This window comes from Eptesicus fuscus, chromosome 16, assembly GCF_027574615.1.
Source record: "Eptesicus fuscus isolate TK198812 chromosome 16, DD_ASM_mEF_20220401, whole genome shotgun sequence".
Taxonomy (NCBI): domain Eukaryota; kingdom Metazoa; phylum Chordata; class Mammalia; order Chiroptera; family Vespertilionidae; genus Eptesicus; species Eptesicus fuscus.
This window is the reverse complement of record NC_072488.1, coordinates 22648116-22664011: the sequence shown is the minus strand read 5'-3', so window position 1 is coordinate 22664011 and position 15896 is coordinate 22648116. Positions and strand designations below refer to the sequence as shown.

Sequence of the window (15896 nt, the reverse complement as noted above, 5' to 3'; positions counted from 1 at the left end):
TTCCTGTATAGTCTCGAAGTTTTCCAAGATCAAATCCTGCTGCAAACTTGCTCCCCATTTACCAGAGAATAGTCTCCCCAGTTATCTGTCTCTGTCCCTTCTAAACTTTGACCAAGGATCTCCATTTTTATTACTATTTTCTGTTAAGTGGCTTTTCACATGCCATTGCTATATTGATATCTTCTTTTGCAAATGGACCAGAGTTCATTAGTGTCAGGACTAGCTTGTCACTTACATGTAGAATATACTTTAGATACTAGGTAGTCCACCTTCTGCCGTTAAAGGCATGCATCACTTCTAGAACATCTCTGATAAATCGTTGTTAATTAATTTACATGTTTTTACCTAGTATTTATCAAGCACCCTAATATGCACCAGGTACTGTTTTAGGAATTGAGAATTAAAACAGTGGACAAACCAGATAGAAGTTGCTGCTTTCATGGAGTTGACTACGAGGGAGCACAGACAATATACAAATAATCCAGTCAGTGTAATTTCAGGTAGTAGTAAATGCTATGAAGAAAAAGTAACGGGAATTGTGTGTGAGTAGGAATGGTGGCATTTTACTTATTTTTAAACACCTTTTTTTTTTTAAAAAAAAAACACATTTTGATTGATTTCGGAGATGACAGGGAGAGAGAAACATCAATGATGAGAGAGAAGCATTGATCGGCTGGCTGCCTCCTGCACGCCCCCCACCAGGGAGCCCACAACCCAGGCATGTGCCCTTGACCGGAATTGAACCCAGGACCCTTCAGTCCACAAGCTGATGCGCTATCCACTGAGCCAAACTGGCTAGGGGTTTAAACACTTTTTTTAAAATTAATTTTTAGAGAGAGAGAGAGAGACATCAATTTGTTGTTCCACTTATGTATGCATTCATTGGTTGCTTCTTGTATGTGCCCTGACCAGAGATCAAACCCACAACCTTGGAGTATCGGACGATGTTCTAAACAACTGAGCTATCCAACCAGGGGTAGGAATGGTGGCATTTTAGATAGAATGGTCACAGTAGAGTTCTCTTAGGAGGGGTTATTCTAGAAGAGACCTGAAGGAGTAGCCTTGCAAGGATCTGGTGGAATGAGCATTAACAGGTAGAGGTATCAGGACATGCAAAGCCCCTTCGATAGGAATAAGAGTAGCAGGAAGAGCTGAGCCCCTGAGATGGGGAAAAGAAGATTCACTTGAAGTGTGGGGAAAGTCAGGACCAGATATTTAGGTCGTTGAAGGCCAAGATTTCAAGCTTGGATTTTATTCTACGTGTAATTGGAAGCCTTTGGAAAGCCGGAGAGAGTGATTAGATTTGATTTGAGTTTTTAAAAAAGATTGCTTGGACGATTGTGAAGAGAATGGAATTTTCAGAAGCAAGGGTGGAAGTGAGGAGACCAGTTTGGAGGCTATAACAGGAGTCCAAATGAAAAGGGATGTTCCCAGTTTTGGGAATTCTCTGTTTAAAAGGCAGCCCATTCCATACTTGGAACATGGAGGGCTTCCTTTGAATTGAGCTGGAATTTGCCTCCCTGAAGCTTGTACTTTTTCTGATCTATAACAAAAGACATCTACACCCCTTTTCTCCTAACCAGTCCAGGAGCCATTTAAGACACTTGTCCTGTCCTCTTTTCTCCAGACCACCTTTGGTTAACTAAGCTCTTCTCCGAAGGCGGTGCTTTCTAGGCCCGTCAGAAGTCTGGTTTGTCTTTGGAAGCTCCATTATTTATTATGGATCTTTAAGATGTGGCCTCCATCACTGCACCTAATGCTCTACATGTCACCTGACTTGTGGGATGACCAAGAGATCATGCACTCCCTTAATCCACCTGACTTCTAATGTTGGCTCACATTGAGCTGTTTCAAACAACATATTGATCTGTTTCAAGTCACATTTCACCTCCTCCTGCACCCTCATGCTGCATTTCTATATTATGGTGGGTTTTTTTTGCACTTCTGCAGGTTTATCCTATTATTCAAGTTTCATTTTTTTTTTAATATTATGTTTTTCTAATCTAAATGCAGCAGTTTACATTTATTTCTAGTTCATCTTGGTAAATTTATTCTAGTTCATTGGGCTGTTTTTTAATCCTGATCCCATCATCCAACATGTCCTCCCAGCTTTGTATCTTTTATAAACTAACATTACATTCTTTTATAAATTCACTATGTTATGTCCTCTGATGTCTGCATCGTACAGATTGCTAAAAATGTTAACTGCACCAAGAAAAGAGCCCCGTGTGGCATTTCCCTAGTGACTTCTCTCCAGATGGCATGGTATGACTAGTGTGTATTTTTCAGGTACATTTGTTCAGTCCATGATGAACCCTAGTAACTAAAATAAACTCTGTTTGTTCACTAAAAGCAAACTCACAAGGACAGTATGCAAATTTTTTCTTTATTAAATACTTTGCGCAAATCAGGATACAGTGTATTATGATGTCTCCTGATCTGTCAGTCTAAGAAGTTACTGAGGTTAGTTAGATACACTTTATTTTTGGAAAACCATGTTAGTTTCTTTAGTTATTGTTAAAGTGAAGGCTTGCTGTATTTTAAAATACAAAGACTGGCTTATAGGAGGTAAAATTAACCATAGACAATAATAAACTCTTCTTGAGCTTAAAAAAAGTTTTTCTTTTTCAAAGCAGAAATCCTTAGACCAGTGGTTCTCAACCGATAGCATCTTTGAGATATATGAGGCAATAACTGGAGATGTTTTTTTGGTTGTCACAACTTGGTGTGAGGAAGATGCTACTAACATCTAGTCAGTACAGGCCAGGGATGTGTTAATCATTCTACAGTGCACAGGACAACAACCCCACAGCAAAAAGTTATCTGACCCAACATGTCCATAGTGCTAAGGTTCAGGAACTGCGTTAGGACAATGCCTTAAACTCTTCTTTCGTGCAGGGACTCCTTTCTTTCAAAATGGTGGTAAAGAAGAAGAAAGAAATACAAGTTACTGCATTGACCATTTGTCATCAGGACCTTGAAACTTTGAGAAGTAAGTGATTTCTGACTATTTCTTTTCTAGGTTGCAAATGGAATATTTTATGTCTGGGACTTCATATCACCTAATGTGCAAACTTGCTATTTATTTTTTCCATGTTCTTTATATTCAGTTTTCGATGTAAAATGGTTTTCTTAAAATTCTGTTTCAGGCTAAGTTCTGCCTGGTGTTTTGGGTTTATAAATACTTAAATTTTATAGAATGCATAACAAAGGCAAACTCATATCCATATACTGTTAAATCACCAAAGAAATTTTGTGTGTGTATGTTATATAGCTTTGGCTGATGTGGAAAGAGAAAATCTAGCTTCTTTGCTGTTACATTGTGTACAACTCACCGATGGAGTGTCTCAAATCCGTTATGTTAAACAGGTAAGGCCGAATTGATATTCATGGATGCATGTTATGGACTTTTAAAATTAATTGATAAGTTTTGAGTCCTGATTATTTAATATCAATGTAGCATTAAATAATAGGTTTTTCTTTCTGTTTATTGTATGTCTTTTTATTCAAAGTAGCAACAGAAGCCATACTCAGGCTTCTATCACCATTGGAGCTGTAAGTAGATAGGATAATGTGAAAACTGTACATACCTTTTGTGGTGATAAATTTTTAAAAAATGATTTCTGTTAATCAGAATCTTCAAAACTTGTGTAGCAGGCACATTAAAATGTTAATTTAAAATGTAAAGACTGTCCTTACTAGTATTTCAATATTAGGATTTATCATTTGAACTTGCATAATATTTTTTTGGAAAGCAATTAAATGCATTATTGGTTTTCAGTTGTACTACAGAATTCCTGTACCTTAAGCCATTGACAGGTCTGTAATTCTCAATAGAGGTGGGTCTAAAGGGTAAAGTGGGAGTTGGGGGCATGTAAAATAAAAGTTATTGGGAGTTAACATTAATGTTAGTAAATGTTAATAAAGTGGGAGTTGGGGGCATGTTAATAAGGTTAATAAATACTGAAATAGGTGTTTAAATCAGTATCCTTAACAGTGTAGAGTAGAAAATATCCTATATAATAAAAGGCTAATATGCAAATTGTCCCCTCGACTAGGAGTTAGACTGGGAGTTTGACCAGGGGGTAGGGCTGGCCGGCCAACCACCCGCAGCCCCTCCCCCCGGCCTGCCATGTCCCCAATCACCCCCGATGGGCCCACCCCCACCCCGCGGGGCCAGCCAGCCAACCTCCCATGTCCCCTCCCCCCCAGCTGGCCAGCTAGCCTGCCTGATCGATCGGCCCCAATAGGGGTAGGCCAGCCAGACTCCACCTGTGCACGAATTCGTGTACTGGACCTCTAGTTTCACATTATAATTGAGAATTAAAAGAGTAGTTGAATCCATGTTACTTTGTTATGCTTGATATTTTAAAAAATTACTATGACTTTGAATTTTTTGGATTATAGATTGTGCCTTTACTGGAGAAGGCAGATAAAAACGGCATGTGTGATCCCACTATTAGAAGTTGCCTGGATATTTTAGCAGGCATTTATCTTTCTTTGAGTATAAAGAATCCCTTGAAGAAAGTCTTGGCAAGGTAAGGAGAAAAAGGAAGGGAATTGGGCCATATAAATGTTCAATTTGATAAAAAATAACCAATATTAAAAATTCTTTCCCTGGTTTGGTTTTACACTGGGATTATTTGTTTATACAGCAACACCACACTTTTATTTACTATGGTTTTTAAAAATATATATATTTTATTGATTTTTTACAGAGAGGAAGGGAGAGGGATAGAGAGTTAGAGAGTTAGAAACATCGATGAGAGAGAAACGTTGATCAGCTGCCTCCTGCACACCCCCTACTGGGGATGTGCCCACAACCAAGGTACATGCCCTTGACCAGAATTGAACCTGGGACCCTTGAATCCGCAGGCTGATGCTCTATCCACTGAGCCAAACCAGTTAGGGCTATTTACTATAGTTTGACAGTGTAGTTTATATGTCAGGGCAAGTCATCCCTCTAGTGCAAGCATGGCAAACTTGTGGCCTGCAGGCTACATGCCTCGTTTATTTGTTCGTGTTAGCCTTTGAGTTTGACATGCTTGCTCTAGTGGCTCTTCTTTTTCAGAATATTTTCATTTTTGACTTTTTTTTCTTCTAGAAAAACTTCAGGACTGTTTAGCCAGATTTTAAAAAAATGCCTACTGGTTTTGATTTAGATTAAGTGATGTAAAATTTAATTTAATTTATTCATTCAGTAAATTTTTACTGATCACCTACTATGTGTCAAAGTATTCTTCTAGGCTTTGGGGATATAGTGAATAAGTCTAGAATGAAGGTTACATTCTAAGAGGAAGGTAGAAAATACACAAGATAAAGAAGCAAAATATATAGGATTAGGTGGTATGAGTGCTGTGGAGAAAAATAAAGCAGAGAAGAGGGAAAGGGAGACCCAAGGATGGGATGAGGGTTAGAGTTAAAACATAGTGGTCACTTTAGATAATCTTTGCTCAGTTATTGATAGAGTGATATTTGAAATTGACTCAAAAGGGATGAGGGAATGATTATTGGATATATTTGAAGGAAACTGTTCCAGGTGGAGGAAATAGCAAGAGCAAAGGCTTTGGCATGTTGTTGGAACAAAGGAAGGCCATGTAGCTAGAGATAGTGAACAAGGATCAAGATGAGAGGTAACGGTGGGACCAGATCAACAGTGTCTTATAAGTCATTGCAAGCACTTTGGTTATTACTTTGGGTGGGACATTATTGGGTGATTTCAGGTAGAGGAATAATATGATGTTTTGGTAATATCACTCTGGTTACTCTGTTGAGGATAGTCTAAGTTATTTTCTGGCAGTATTGTGAAGGTCTGGTTCAATAATTCCTTCATGTGTAATGATTCCTCTCCTTCACATATCTTTATACTACTGAGTTATTAAGATTTTCAATATTTGCTTCTTTTTCTAGCTCACTAAATTGCCTACCTGAATTTTTTCTTACTGAGGCCATACAAAGTTTTACTTCTCGTCTTCAGGAAGAATTGAATACTACTGATCTATACTCTTATAGGAAAATAATTGACAATATATCTTCCTGTATGGACAACTTTAAGTTGGGTAAGCCAGCTCTTTTCTAGTAATTTTCCTGGTTAACACCAGTCACTACATCATTGTTTTTAAGTGATGTTAATTTTGGTGCTGAAACTTCTTACCAGTGTTAATTTTCTCTCTCATAGGTATAACAAGTGTTAATAATCTTCTTGAAAATGGTAAGTCCTATTATTTTATTTTATTCTGAGAGGTGACTGCTTGTATGAGTCATTTTGGAACAGGTTCTTTTAAGTTTCTTGGCAGTAGGTAGAATACTGCAGAAAACTAAGGTATATCATGTTCCTTTCTTTCAAATTTCTACTTCTATACTATGATATCATTTTAGGTAACAGTGATTTAAAATATTTTCTTGTTCTGAAGTTAAAGTTCAAAGTTTTAAAATTCTGTTTTGTCATTATATCCTTTTCCTTTCAGTGCTTCATTTTCTACAGAAGAGTTTAATTGAAATCACAGAAGAAAATAGGCAAGTGGTACATGTTTGCATGCTTGTGCATACTTGCACTTGTACATTGTCTTTGTACAAAGGAAATTTTTTAAAAGTTCTGCAATGTGCTCCTTTCTATCCCTCTTCATAAATGTTAGACCAGATTATTTAAATTCATTTTCTAGAGGTTTGACATTTAATTTTTAAAAGTATAAGTTACTAAGAGACTAAATGAGAAAGGGAAGAACTTATTTATTTATTTATTTTGTTGTTAATCCTCATCCGAGGGTATTTTTTTCCATTGATTTTCAGGGAGAATGGAAGGGAGGAAGAGAGAGAGAGAAACATCAATGTGAGAGATACACATTGATTGGTTGCTTCCCATACTGGTCCCAATCAGGGCTGGGGATCGAACCTGCAACCCAGCTATGTGCTTTTGACAGGGAATTGAACATGCCACCGTTTGGTCTACAGGCCGTCGCTCTAACCACTGAGAAAAACCAGCCAGAGCAGAAAGGGAAGAACTCTTTCCTCTACCTGAAAGTTGCTTTTTCATAGCATCCTGTTCTTAGTTTGTGGATGAAATACTCTCTGTAATCTCTCTGAAGATATTAATGACAGCTTTTTAAAATATTTTATCTTTACATAGCTTCTATTTCTTCCAAGTTGCTTTTTTTCTGTTTGCTGCTTTGGTCACTATATTTGTTGCTAGAAGCTTTCCTCAGAAGTCCAGTGATCCTAGGCTGAGCACTCATATTTAAGAATGGAGCACTGAGAGTTGATTTGAATCTCTGTGCACATGGTTGTGGTTGATTACAGGTTTTATGTGGGTTAACCTAGTTGCGCTCTTTCTTTGGGGAACCCCTAATGTCAGTGTCTTTAGGTCTTTTTGCATGGGTAGTAGACTCACCATGGAAGAATCTTCAAAACCATTGGCTTAATCTGATTACTGGGTCTGAAAACTGAAGTCCTGGCATTTGTCATTTATTTTGTATATATTTACCTAATTTCTGTTTGCTAGATGGTATTGCTACTTTTTCTGTGTGTGCTGTCTTCTTGTCCAGACACCTGTTGTTTTATAGTCTCTAGAGGTAGACCAGTTGTTTGCTGGCTTGGAGGTATGATCCAGTGTTTTTTATTTCACCAAATTTGTTGTCAGTCTTCATGTTTTCAGCCCTACATTTACCTCCACATCAAGGAGTCGCTGGTGCCCACAATTTATTAGGCTTTTGGGCCTGCAAATCAGGTTGCTTCTGGATTTGTTCTCTGGCTTAGTAGTCACTTTTCTTGATTTTGCTAAGTTAGTTATCACTTATCCATCTGCTTTGTAGCTTCCACAATTGTATTATTGTCTCATTGTCTATTTGTTGTTCTTGTGTATTTATGTCTTTTTATGTTTTAAATACCTTGGGTGTTGGTTCAGGGAGATTCTGGGGGAGAGTAGAAGTAATATCTGTGAGCTATCTTTAATCCAAGGTCTCCTTAGTCTTACCAAGAAGGAGCTCCTTCGCTGTTGCCTTTTAGGCTCTTCTTTCTCAGTTTATCTCTTAAATGTGAGTTCTGTCCTTTTAATTCTCTTTGTTAGACTGTTTAATATCATCCACTTCTTTGATATCAGCTATTATTTCTGTACTTATGATTTCCAGATTTATCATTCCAACTTAGCTCTCTTCCCTGAGCACTAGATTTATATAGTCAGTTATCTATCTTAACTTGAATATTTTGCATGTGTCTCAAATTCAATGTGTCCAAAAGAGAATTCACTGTCTTTTTATCCCTTCCCATAACCTATAGTAGCCTGTATTCATTCTACTTTCTGTCTGTTTGAATTTGCATGTTCTAGATACCCCAAATAAATGGAATACAATATTTGTCTTCTTGTGTCTGGCTTATTTCAATTATATTTTAAAGGTTAATCTATGTTATAACATGTATTACAATTTTATTCCTTTTTTCTTTTGGCTGAATAATATTCATATATATACTAGTATATATCACAGTTTTGTTGATCCATTTATCTGTTGATGGACATTTGGGTTATTTCTATCTTTTGGCTAATGTGAATAACGCTGCTATAAACATTGGCTTGAATCCCTATTTTCAATTGTTTTGGTCATGTACCTAGGAGTAGAATGCTGGGTGATATGGTAATTCTATATTTAACTTTTTGAGAAACCCCCAAACTGTTTTCCCTGACTTCTCTTTTCATATTATCACTCTGTGTTCTGCTCTGTTGAGAATTGGCTGAGAGGAGCAAAGATAGAAGCTGTGAGACCATTTAGGAGGCTATTGTAGTAACCCAAGGGAGAGATGAGAATGGCTAGGCTAAAAGTAGCAGTGGAGGTGGTCTGATTCTGGGCATATTTTGAAGGAAGGTAGAACCAACAGGGTGGAATGAAGAAAGAAGTCAAGAATGATTACAAAGTTTTTATAGTTTAGAGATCCCAGCAGGTGGAACAGGTTTGGAGTTGAAGATAGGTTCATGCAGTTTGAGGTGTCTGTTAGACATCCACGTGAAGATATTGAGTAGGAAGCTTCAGATACAAGTCTGGAATTATAAGGAGAGGTTTGGGCTGGAGATAACAATTTGGAAATTGACAGCATATAGATTATAATTTAAAGCTAATGAATTAACTAGATGAGCTCAGCATCAGGGGAATGAATTAGATGGACAAAAAAGAGGGCTAAGGTCTAGTCATGGAGAACTCTAACATAAAGAGATCATGGAGAACAGCATGAACTAGCCAAGGTGTCTAAGGAGTGATGGTGAAGCAGGAGAAAGTCAGGTTAAGAAAGTATAGCAAGGCTGAGGGAGTGTTGAAGTTTATAATTTGTTATTCATTTTTAATTTGTTATTCTTACTCTAAAAAAGAGAAGTGAGGCTAGTTATTGGCTGAGAAAGAGGCAAATGTTGCAGTAAGTTAAGAGTGTTGAAAGTTTCCAATAAATGTCTACATAATTGGAATGTACACGAGAAAGGCATAAATGTCTGCTATAATCTAAAATGGAATTTGGCCCTTTTATTGAGGAATGTGCTGTTTTGAAGAGTGATAGAAATGGTGACATTTTTATTTGACTTTTCTTTTGTAATGATGTCTTTTCTTCATTGTAGAAAATTTGCTGGAAATCATATTGTTCAAACGCAGTTGATGAATGACTTATTGGTAGGCATTCGAGTTTCAGTAATGTTAGTACAGAAAGTTCAAGGCCTCCAGAGAATTGATTCAAACATTTCCAGTTCTCCCACATGGCAGAGTATGTGTGAATTGCTGAGTATTTTTACCAAGTTTTTAAATGATGGTAAGTGTAAAAAAATGATTATAATTGTCACTCAGTTTTTGCTAATAATGGTATGAAATAATATGATACTTAACAGAGATGTAGAACTTCTCCTTCCTCAGCCCCTCAAAGTGGGGAAAGGCCTGGGATTACAAGGTTTTAATGCTTTTTCTTTCAAATGTGCCAATTCAGCAAGGGATAAGGTTGAAGGATTTTTCTAAGTGTGTGCATGTATTGTATACAAAGAAGAAAACCTAACTGTCTTAGTGTTGAAAGGCCACAGACTTTAAGTAGCAAAATAAAATTCTGGAGAAGAAATTTTCAAATTTTGAAGGAAGGTATGGAAAGTTTGGTATAATCCACACACTTCTTATCTCAGTAGCCGTTGTGAGGCTGGTCATTGGCCTCTTTACTAGTATACTCATATGTTGCTTCTGTTCATGTGAACTGTACCTCTGGGAAATCAAATATAGTGAGAAGACATCTCTTCTTATTAGAGTATTTCAACTAATAAATTAAAATGAAATGATAGAGTTAGAATATCACCAGACACAATGTGCCCCTTAGAGTCTTGCTTTTACCACCAAAGGGATTGAACTTGAGACTGGTCCTATTTCTAGGTCCTCTGCCAATTTTCAGGAATTATAGAGGAATATCAGGAGTAAACAAATGCAATATCCAGATTGTGGGTAACTTAACAGGTCTGGAGGCCAGAGTTCTTCAGAGCAATTGTAACAAAAAGAAAGGGGGGGGAGAGGGCACATGTTGATTAAAAACACTTAGACACATATTTAAGTTTTAAAGATTGGACGAGACTAAATTATAGTGTTTAGAGCTGCACGTTTGAGCAATAAAACTTTTTTAAAAATTAAAGACATCATTATTATGAAAGGATATAAAAGGAAAGTTATTCTTATTAAGACATAATTCATAGACTTCTGAGGATATTTGCTTTTAAAAGAGAACTTTGTTAAACCTGAGAAAAATGACTACTTGGTGAAATGCAGAGAACATGATTTTAATATAAGGCAGCCTCTTTTCTGAAAAGTTGATGGCACCTAATCAATGCTATTTTCCCAAGGCTTATAAAGCTTCCTGTATGAGTAAAGTGTTTAGCTATAAGCAGAAAACTGAACTTCAAGGACTTAAGCATATGTGCCTCCCCTCCTTCTCACATAACAAGAAGTTCAGGAGCAGGTGATCCAGAACTACTGTAGACAGTCTTGAACCCACACATTTCTGCTCTTTGGCTCTTAAGCATGTTGGCTTTCCTCCACATGTTTGCTGCCTCGTGGTTGCCATATGGCTGCTGTAGCTTCAGGCAGCGTGTCTCTGTTTAAGTTAGGAAGGAGGGCCAGTTGCATCTTTGCTTTTAATGAGGAAATCAAAAGTACCCAAGAGATTTGTGCTTACCTCCCATTGGCCTGAACCCTCATATGGCTACCTTGAATTGCAAGGAAGATTGAGGAAGCAATTATCTTGCCTTTGGCTGGGCACATGGATGCCGCAATCAAAGTCATAGTTCTTTTAACATGGATAAAGGACATAATGGATAATTAGTAGGCAACTTATAGAGGGTATTTATAATCTTTCAACAGGTTAAATAATTCACCATATTATTTAGTATACTTTCTGACAAACCAGAGGCTAATAGAAAACAAAATGAAGATAGCAAGTCAAGATTAGGTGCAGTGCCAATGATAGCAAAGTTTGTAATTAGCACTGATTCAGGCTCTTTACACAAGCCCTGAAATCACTAAGAAAAAGTAATGTAATGGGGTTGGGATGCAGAAGCATTGGGGGAGGGGAGGGGACAAACGATGTTGCTGCTAGATGTGTTGGGAGACTATAGATGGAGAGGAAGAAAGATTGGATGTTAGAGGGGGAAGGAAGGAATCACATTTATTGAGTGTGAGTTGAGCATAAAGTCTTTATGTTCATTATTCATTTAAATTTTATAACAACTGTGTCAGATAGGAGTTACATTTTCCAATTTTACAGAAGAGAAAGCTGAGTCCCTGGGAGCTGAGTTCTAAGGCCTATTCACCTAGGAAGTAGTCAAGCTGGAAATTGCACCCAGGGCTCTTACTCTGCAGCATCTGCTCTTTCTACTGTACCAAATATCCATCATTATTTAATACATGCTATTTACTTTTTTGCCAAATAGATGACCTCTTGCGGACAATTCAGAGTACATCTGGATTAGCTGTTATTCTTTTTATTAAGGCTATGTTTCATCCACCTGAAAAGATTCCTGACTTGGTGAGTGCATCTCCTTTTTAGAATTGAATTTTATTGGTAGTTTGATGCGTATTTAAAAAATATTTTTAAAGAAATGAATTAAAATTTTTTTGCACAATCTTTCTGATGACCTTTTTCTCATATATAAGAGGCAGTTGCAAAAATTCAGGTAAAGCAGAAATAACACAACAGTTACCTATAAATCCATCTCACAAAGATAATCACTGTCAGCATTTTTATATGTATCCTTCTAGTTTTTTCTAGAGCTGGTTGTTCAGTTCTCTCAGTATTATAAAATATTCAGAGGTTAATGTACACATATATAATAATATGTTTTTTATAAATATGAATTTTTATTAAGAATAACCCAAGTATTGTATTTTAGACAGGAAGCATGCTAGAATCAGTTGTTCAGTGAACTTGATCATATGGAGAGTATAATTTGATAATTTGGGCCACAATCCTTATATTTACTACTAGCAGTTTTTTTCTTTACTGTTTTGTCTAGATACTTATTTTAGCTCTTTGCCTGACTTTATGCAAAATAGATATGTGCCATGCTCTGAGATCACACAGTAATTATTGGATAAAATTAAAAATTTTCTTTCTAAATCACCTCTTAAAAAGCATTAGTTAAGCTTATTCACCTACAGGTGGCGATGTGTTGTGCTTTACCAGTAAATTCAAATCAGCAAAATGGTTCATGTACTTAGATTTTATTTGTTTTCTATTGTTATAATAATCTTAACACTTGTGGCCTTTTCACCTTTAGGTTCATTTCTTAGGTTGTTTAGGGGGAAAGAGAATTTTGGATTTATATTTTGAAATATCTCTGAAAAGTTTTAGAGGCTTTACATGTGTTAGCTCTGTTATATCTTTCAGATTAGTAGTTTGCTTCTCTGTTCTGTGGACTGCACGAGCGCCCCGGAGTGGTTTGTGCACTCCTGCAGGAGCCTTTGTTGTGCTGATGTCTCCGAGTCAGCTCTCCTGTTCCTGTGTCAGGGGACACTCACCATGTTGGACTGGCAGGATGGGAGGATGGGCCCGAGTGGGGAGGCCCTGCTCTTGGATACTGTGCATGTTCTGTTCACCTTGAGTTCACAGTGAGTTTTGATGCTGGTGTCTCATATTTTATTTTGCCTGTCAGACATTTAAAAGATGGCAACTGAGCCAGCATACTTAGTAATTCAATGAGAAGTGGTTGGCTAACTCGAAAGGGAATGAAGTGGGTGTGAATGTAAAGCAAGAAAAAATGAGATGTTGGGAGGATGTTTCTATATGTATAGTGCATTGTAGCTTATAAACAACTTTATCATAGGTAATTCAGTGTGATCTTTACAGGTCTGATAGCTAGGATAGGAAACCTCATTTCTTGAATGGGTAAAGTGAATGCTTTAGAAAAGTAAATGCTTTAGGCTAAGAGCATATTTCTAAGAAGCACCCGAGCCAGAACTGTTCCCCAGTCTTTTGACTTCATTGAATTATATTTTATTTTTTGTTTTTTTGATGTTTTTGCCATAATACCTGAAAGTGTTCATGTGCTTCACATGTCAAACCATAGATACAGCTTGATAATAATGAATATGTAGATAAAGGGAGAAAACTACAGTGTTCTAAAATAAACTACATGTTTTTCAGTTTATATGTATTTTTATTTTTAAAATATATTTTATTGATTTTTTACAGAGAGGAAGGGAGAGGGAGAGAGAGTTAGAAACATCAGTGAGAGAGAAACATCAATCAGCTGCCTCCTGCACACCCCCTACTGGGGGTGTGCCCGCAACCAAGGTACATGCCCTTGACTGGAATCGAACCTGGGACCCTTGAGTACGCAGGCTGACGCTCTATCCACTGAGCCAAACCGGTTAGGGCTATATGTATTTTTAAATTTTGTGCATATTTTAAAATTTATTCTTCATTTTGTTATTTTATAACAAATTAACTGAGATACAATTTGTAGTGTTTGTGTAGGGTTTTCTTATATATTCACAAGATGGTGCAACTATCACTATAATCAACTTCAGAATATTTTCAGAAACCCCATTCCAACTAACTTTTCCCAACCCTAGCTCCTCAGTGTGTTTTAAAATACCTGTTAAACAATCATCACAATCAAAAGAATGAATATTTACATCACCCCCCAAAAGTTTCCTTGTGTCTTTCTTTTTTTTTTTAGATTATATTTTACAAGATGAATAGATTTAGATACAAATTTGAGGTCTTTTTTGGCCTTGTTTATAATTTTTGTTATAAATTTAATAATGATTGAATTTTCTGATCATTCTTTGTATTTTATATCTTTAAAGTTTAAATGATTATAATGTGAAATTTCTTTTACTAGTCACTTTATAATAATACAGCTCATTTTTCTTTAGGATCAAGGAATCAACTCTAGAAATGTTTCTGTCTAGAATTTTGGCATCTTGGACTAACACAGCCATACATGCTCTTGAATCAAGTTCCCCAAGCCTAAAGGACAGTCTGAATGGAAATTCAAGCATAGCTAGAAGACTTTTGGAATATGTCTATACCCACTGGGAACATCCATTGGATGCTTTGAGACACCAAACCAAAATCATATTCAGAAACATTCTCCAAATGCACCAGCTCACTGTTGCAGAGTCAAAGCTAGAAAAATCAGATTTGGCTGCTGATCATTTCATTTTTGAACTGACGGAGAGTCTTCTACAATTGGAATGGCATATTAAAGGAAAGTACATATGCCTTGGTTGTTTAGTAGATTGCATAGGAACTGAACATATTTTGGCATTAGCTAAAACTATTCCATCGCAAATCTTAGAGGTGATGGGAGATCAGTCACTGGTACCTTATGCAAGTGACCTCTTAGAAGCCATGTTTAAAAATCATAAGAGCCATTTGAAATCTCAGGCTGTCGACAGTACTTGGATTGATCAGTGGCATGAGACTTGGGTTTCTCCTCTTCTTCACATACTGTGTGAAGGAAGTCTGGATCAAAAATCTTATGTGATTGATTATTACTTGCCAAAATTATTGAATTGCAACCCTGAAAGCTTAAGCTACATGGTAAAGATTCTTCAGACTTCTGCTGATGCTAAAACTGGTAAGAAAATGAATTTTTGTTTTAGTAATTTCTAATTAGGATTCTTAAATGTAGTTACCCAGGCAGATATTGAATATATTCAAATTTAAATAGTAAAGAAGGATATTAACTTTAAGGATTTCAGATTGAAACCAAATGTTACTGTACATAGCTGAATAGAGTTTTTTGGTTCAAGTCATTTCTACAGGCTAAGAATTGATTCCAATTATGATTATGAGGTGTTTTTTTTTTTATTATAGTAGTCCCTCCTTATCTGCAGGGGATACATTTAAAGACCCTCAGTGGATGCCTGAAGCTATGGATAGTACCAAACCCCATGTATACTATGTTTTTCCCTATGCATACATACTTATGATAAAGTTTACTTTATAAGTTAGACAGTTTCATGGAGTCATTTTTACTATAAATCTTAGCAACCTCAGCATACGATCTTTTTCCTTAGTAAGTCAAGAACTTTTATTTTTTTCACTTAAAGAAAGCACTTTACGACTTTTCTTTGGCATGCAGAATTGCCAGCATCACTATTCTTTGCTTTGGGACCATTATTAGTAAAATAAAGGTTACTTATTTTACACAAGCACTGTGATATAGCAACAGTCCTAACTGAATTGGCCACTAAGTGACTAATGGGCAGATAGGGTACACAGTGTGAATACACTGGGCAAAGGGAAGATTCACGTCCCCAGCTGAACAGAGTGAAACTGTGCTATATTTCATCACGCTACTCAGAATGGTGTGCAATTCAAAACTTGTAACTTGTTTATTTCTGGAAATTTTCATTTAATGTTTTTGGATCATGGTTGACCATAGGTAACTG

At 36.6% G+C, this 15896-nt stretch overlaps 1 protein-coding gene across 2 annotated transcripts in view; it reads left to right on the top strand.

Annotated features, from left to right (window-relative positions):
• Window positions 1-2916: 2916 nt before the first annotated feature.
• The window catches only part of THADA (THADA armadillo repeat containing), a 293480-nt gene continuing 280500 nt past the window's right edge, over window positions 2917-15896 (top strand). Inside the window, exons 1-10 of one of the 2 annotated variants that reach the window (XM_028140017.2) lie at window positions 2917-2992; window positions 3275-3369; window positions 4408-4538; window positions 5911-6059; window positions 6179-6211; window positions 6468-6516; window positions 9590-9777; window positions 11924-12018; window positions 12880-13100; window positions 14373-15079. In XM_028140017.2, the coding sequence (XP_027995818.2) occupies window positions 2917-2992; window positions 3275-3369; window positions 4408-4538; window positions 5911-6059; window positions 6179-6211; window positions 6468-6516; window positions 9590-9777; window positions 11924-12018; window positions 12880-13100; window positions 14373-15079 (1744 nt within the window). Of the gene's footprint in view, window positions 2993-3274; window positions 3370-4407; window positions 4539-5910; window positions 6060-6178; window positions 6212-6467; window positions 6517-9589; window positions 9778-11923; window positions 12019-12879; window positions 13101-14372; window positions 15098-15896 lie in introns of both variants that reach the window. The other variant, XM_054728194.1, reaches the window with a different exon arrangement.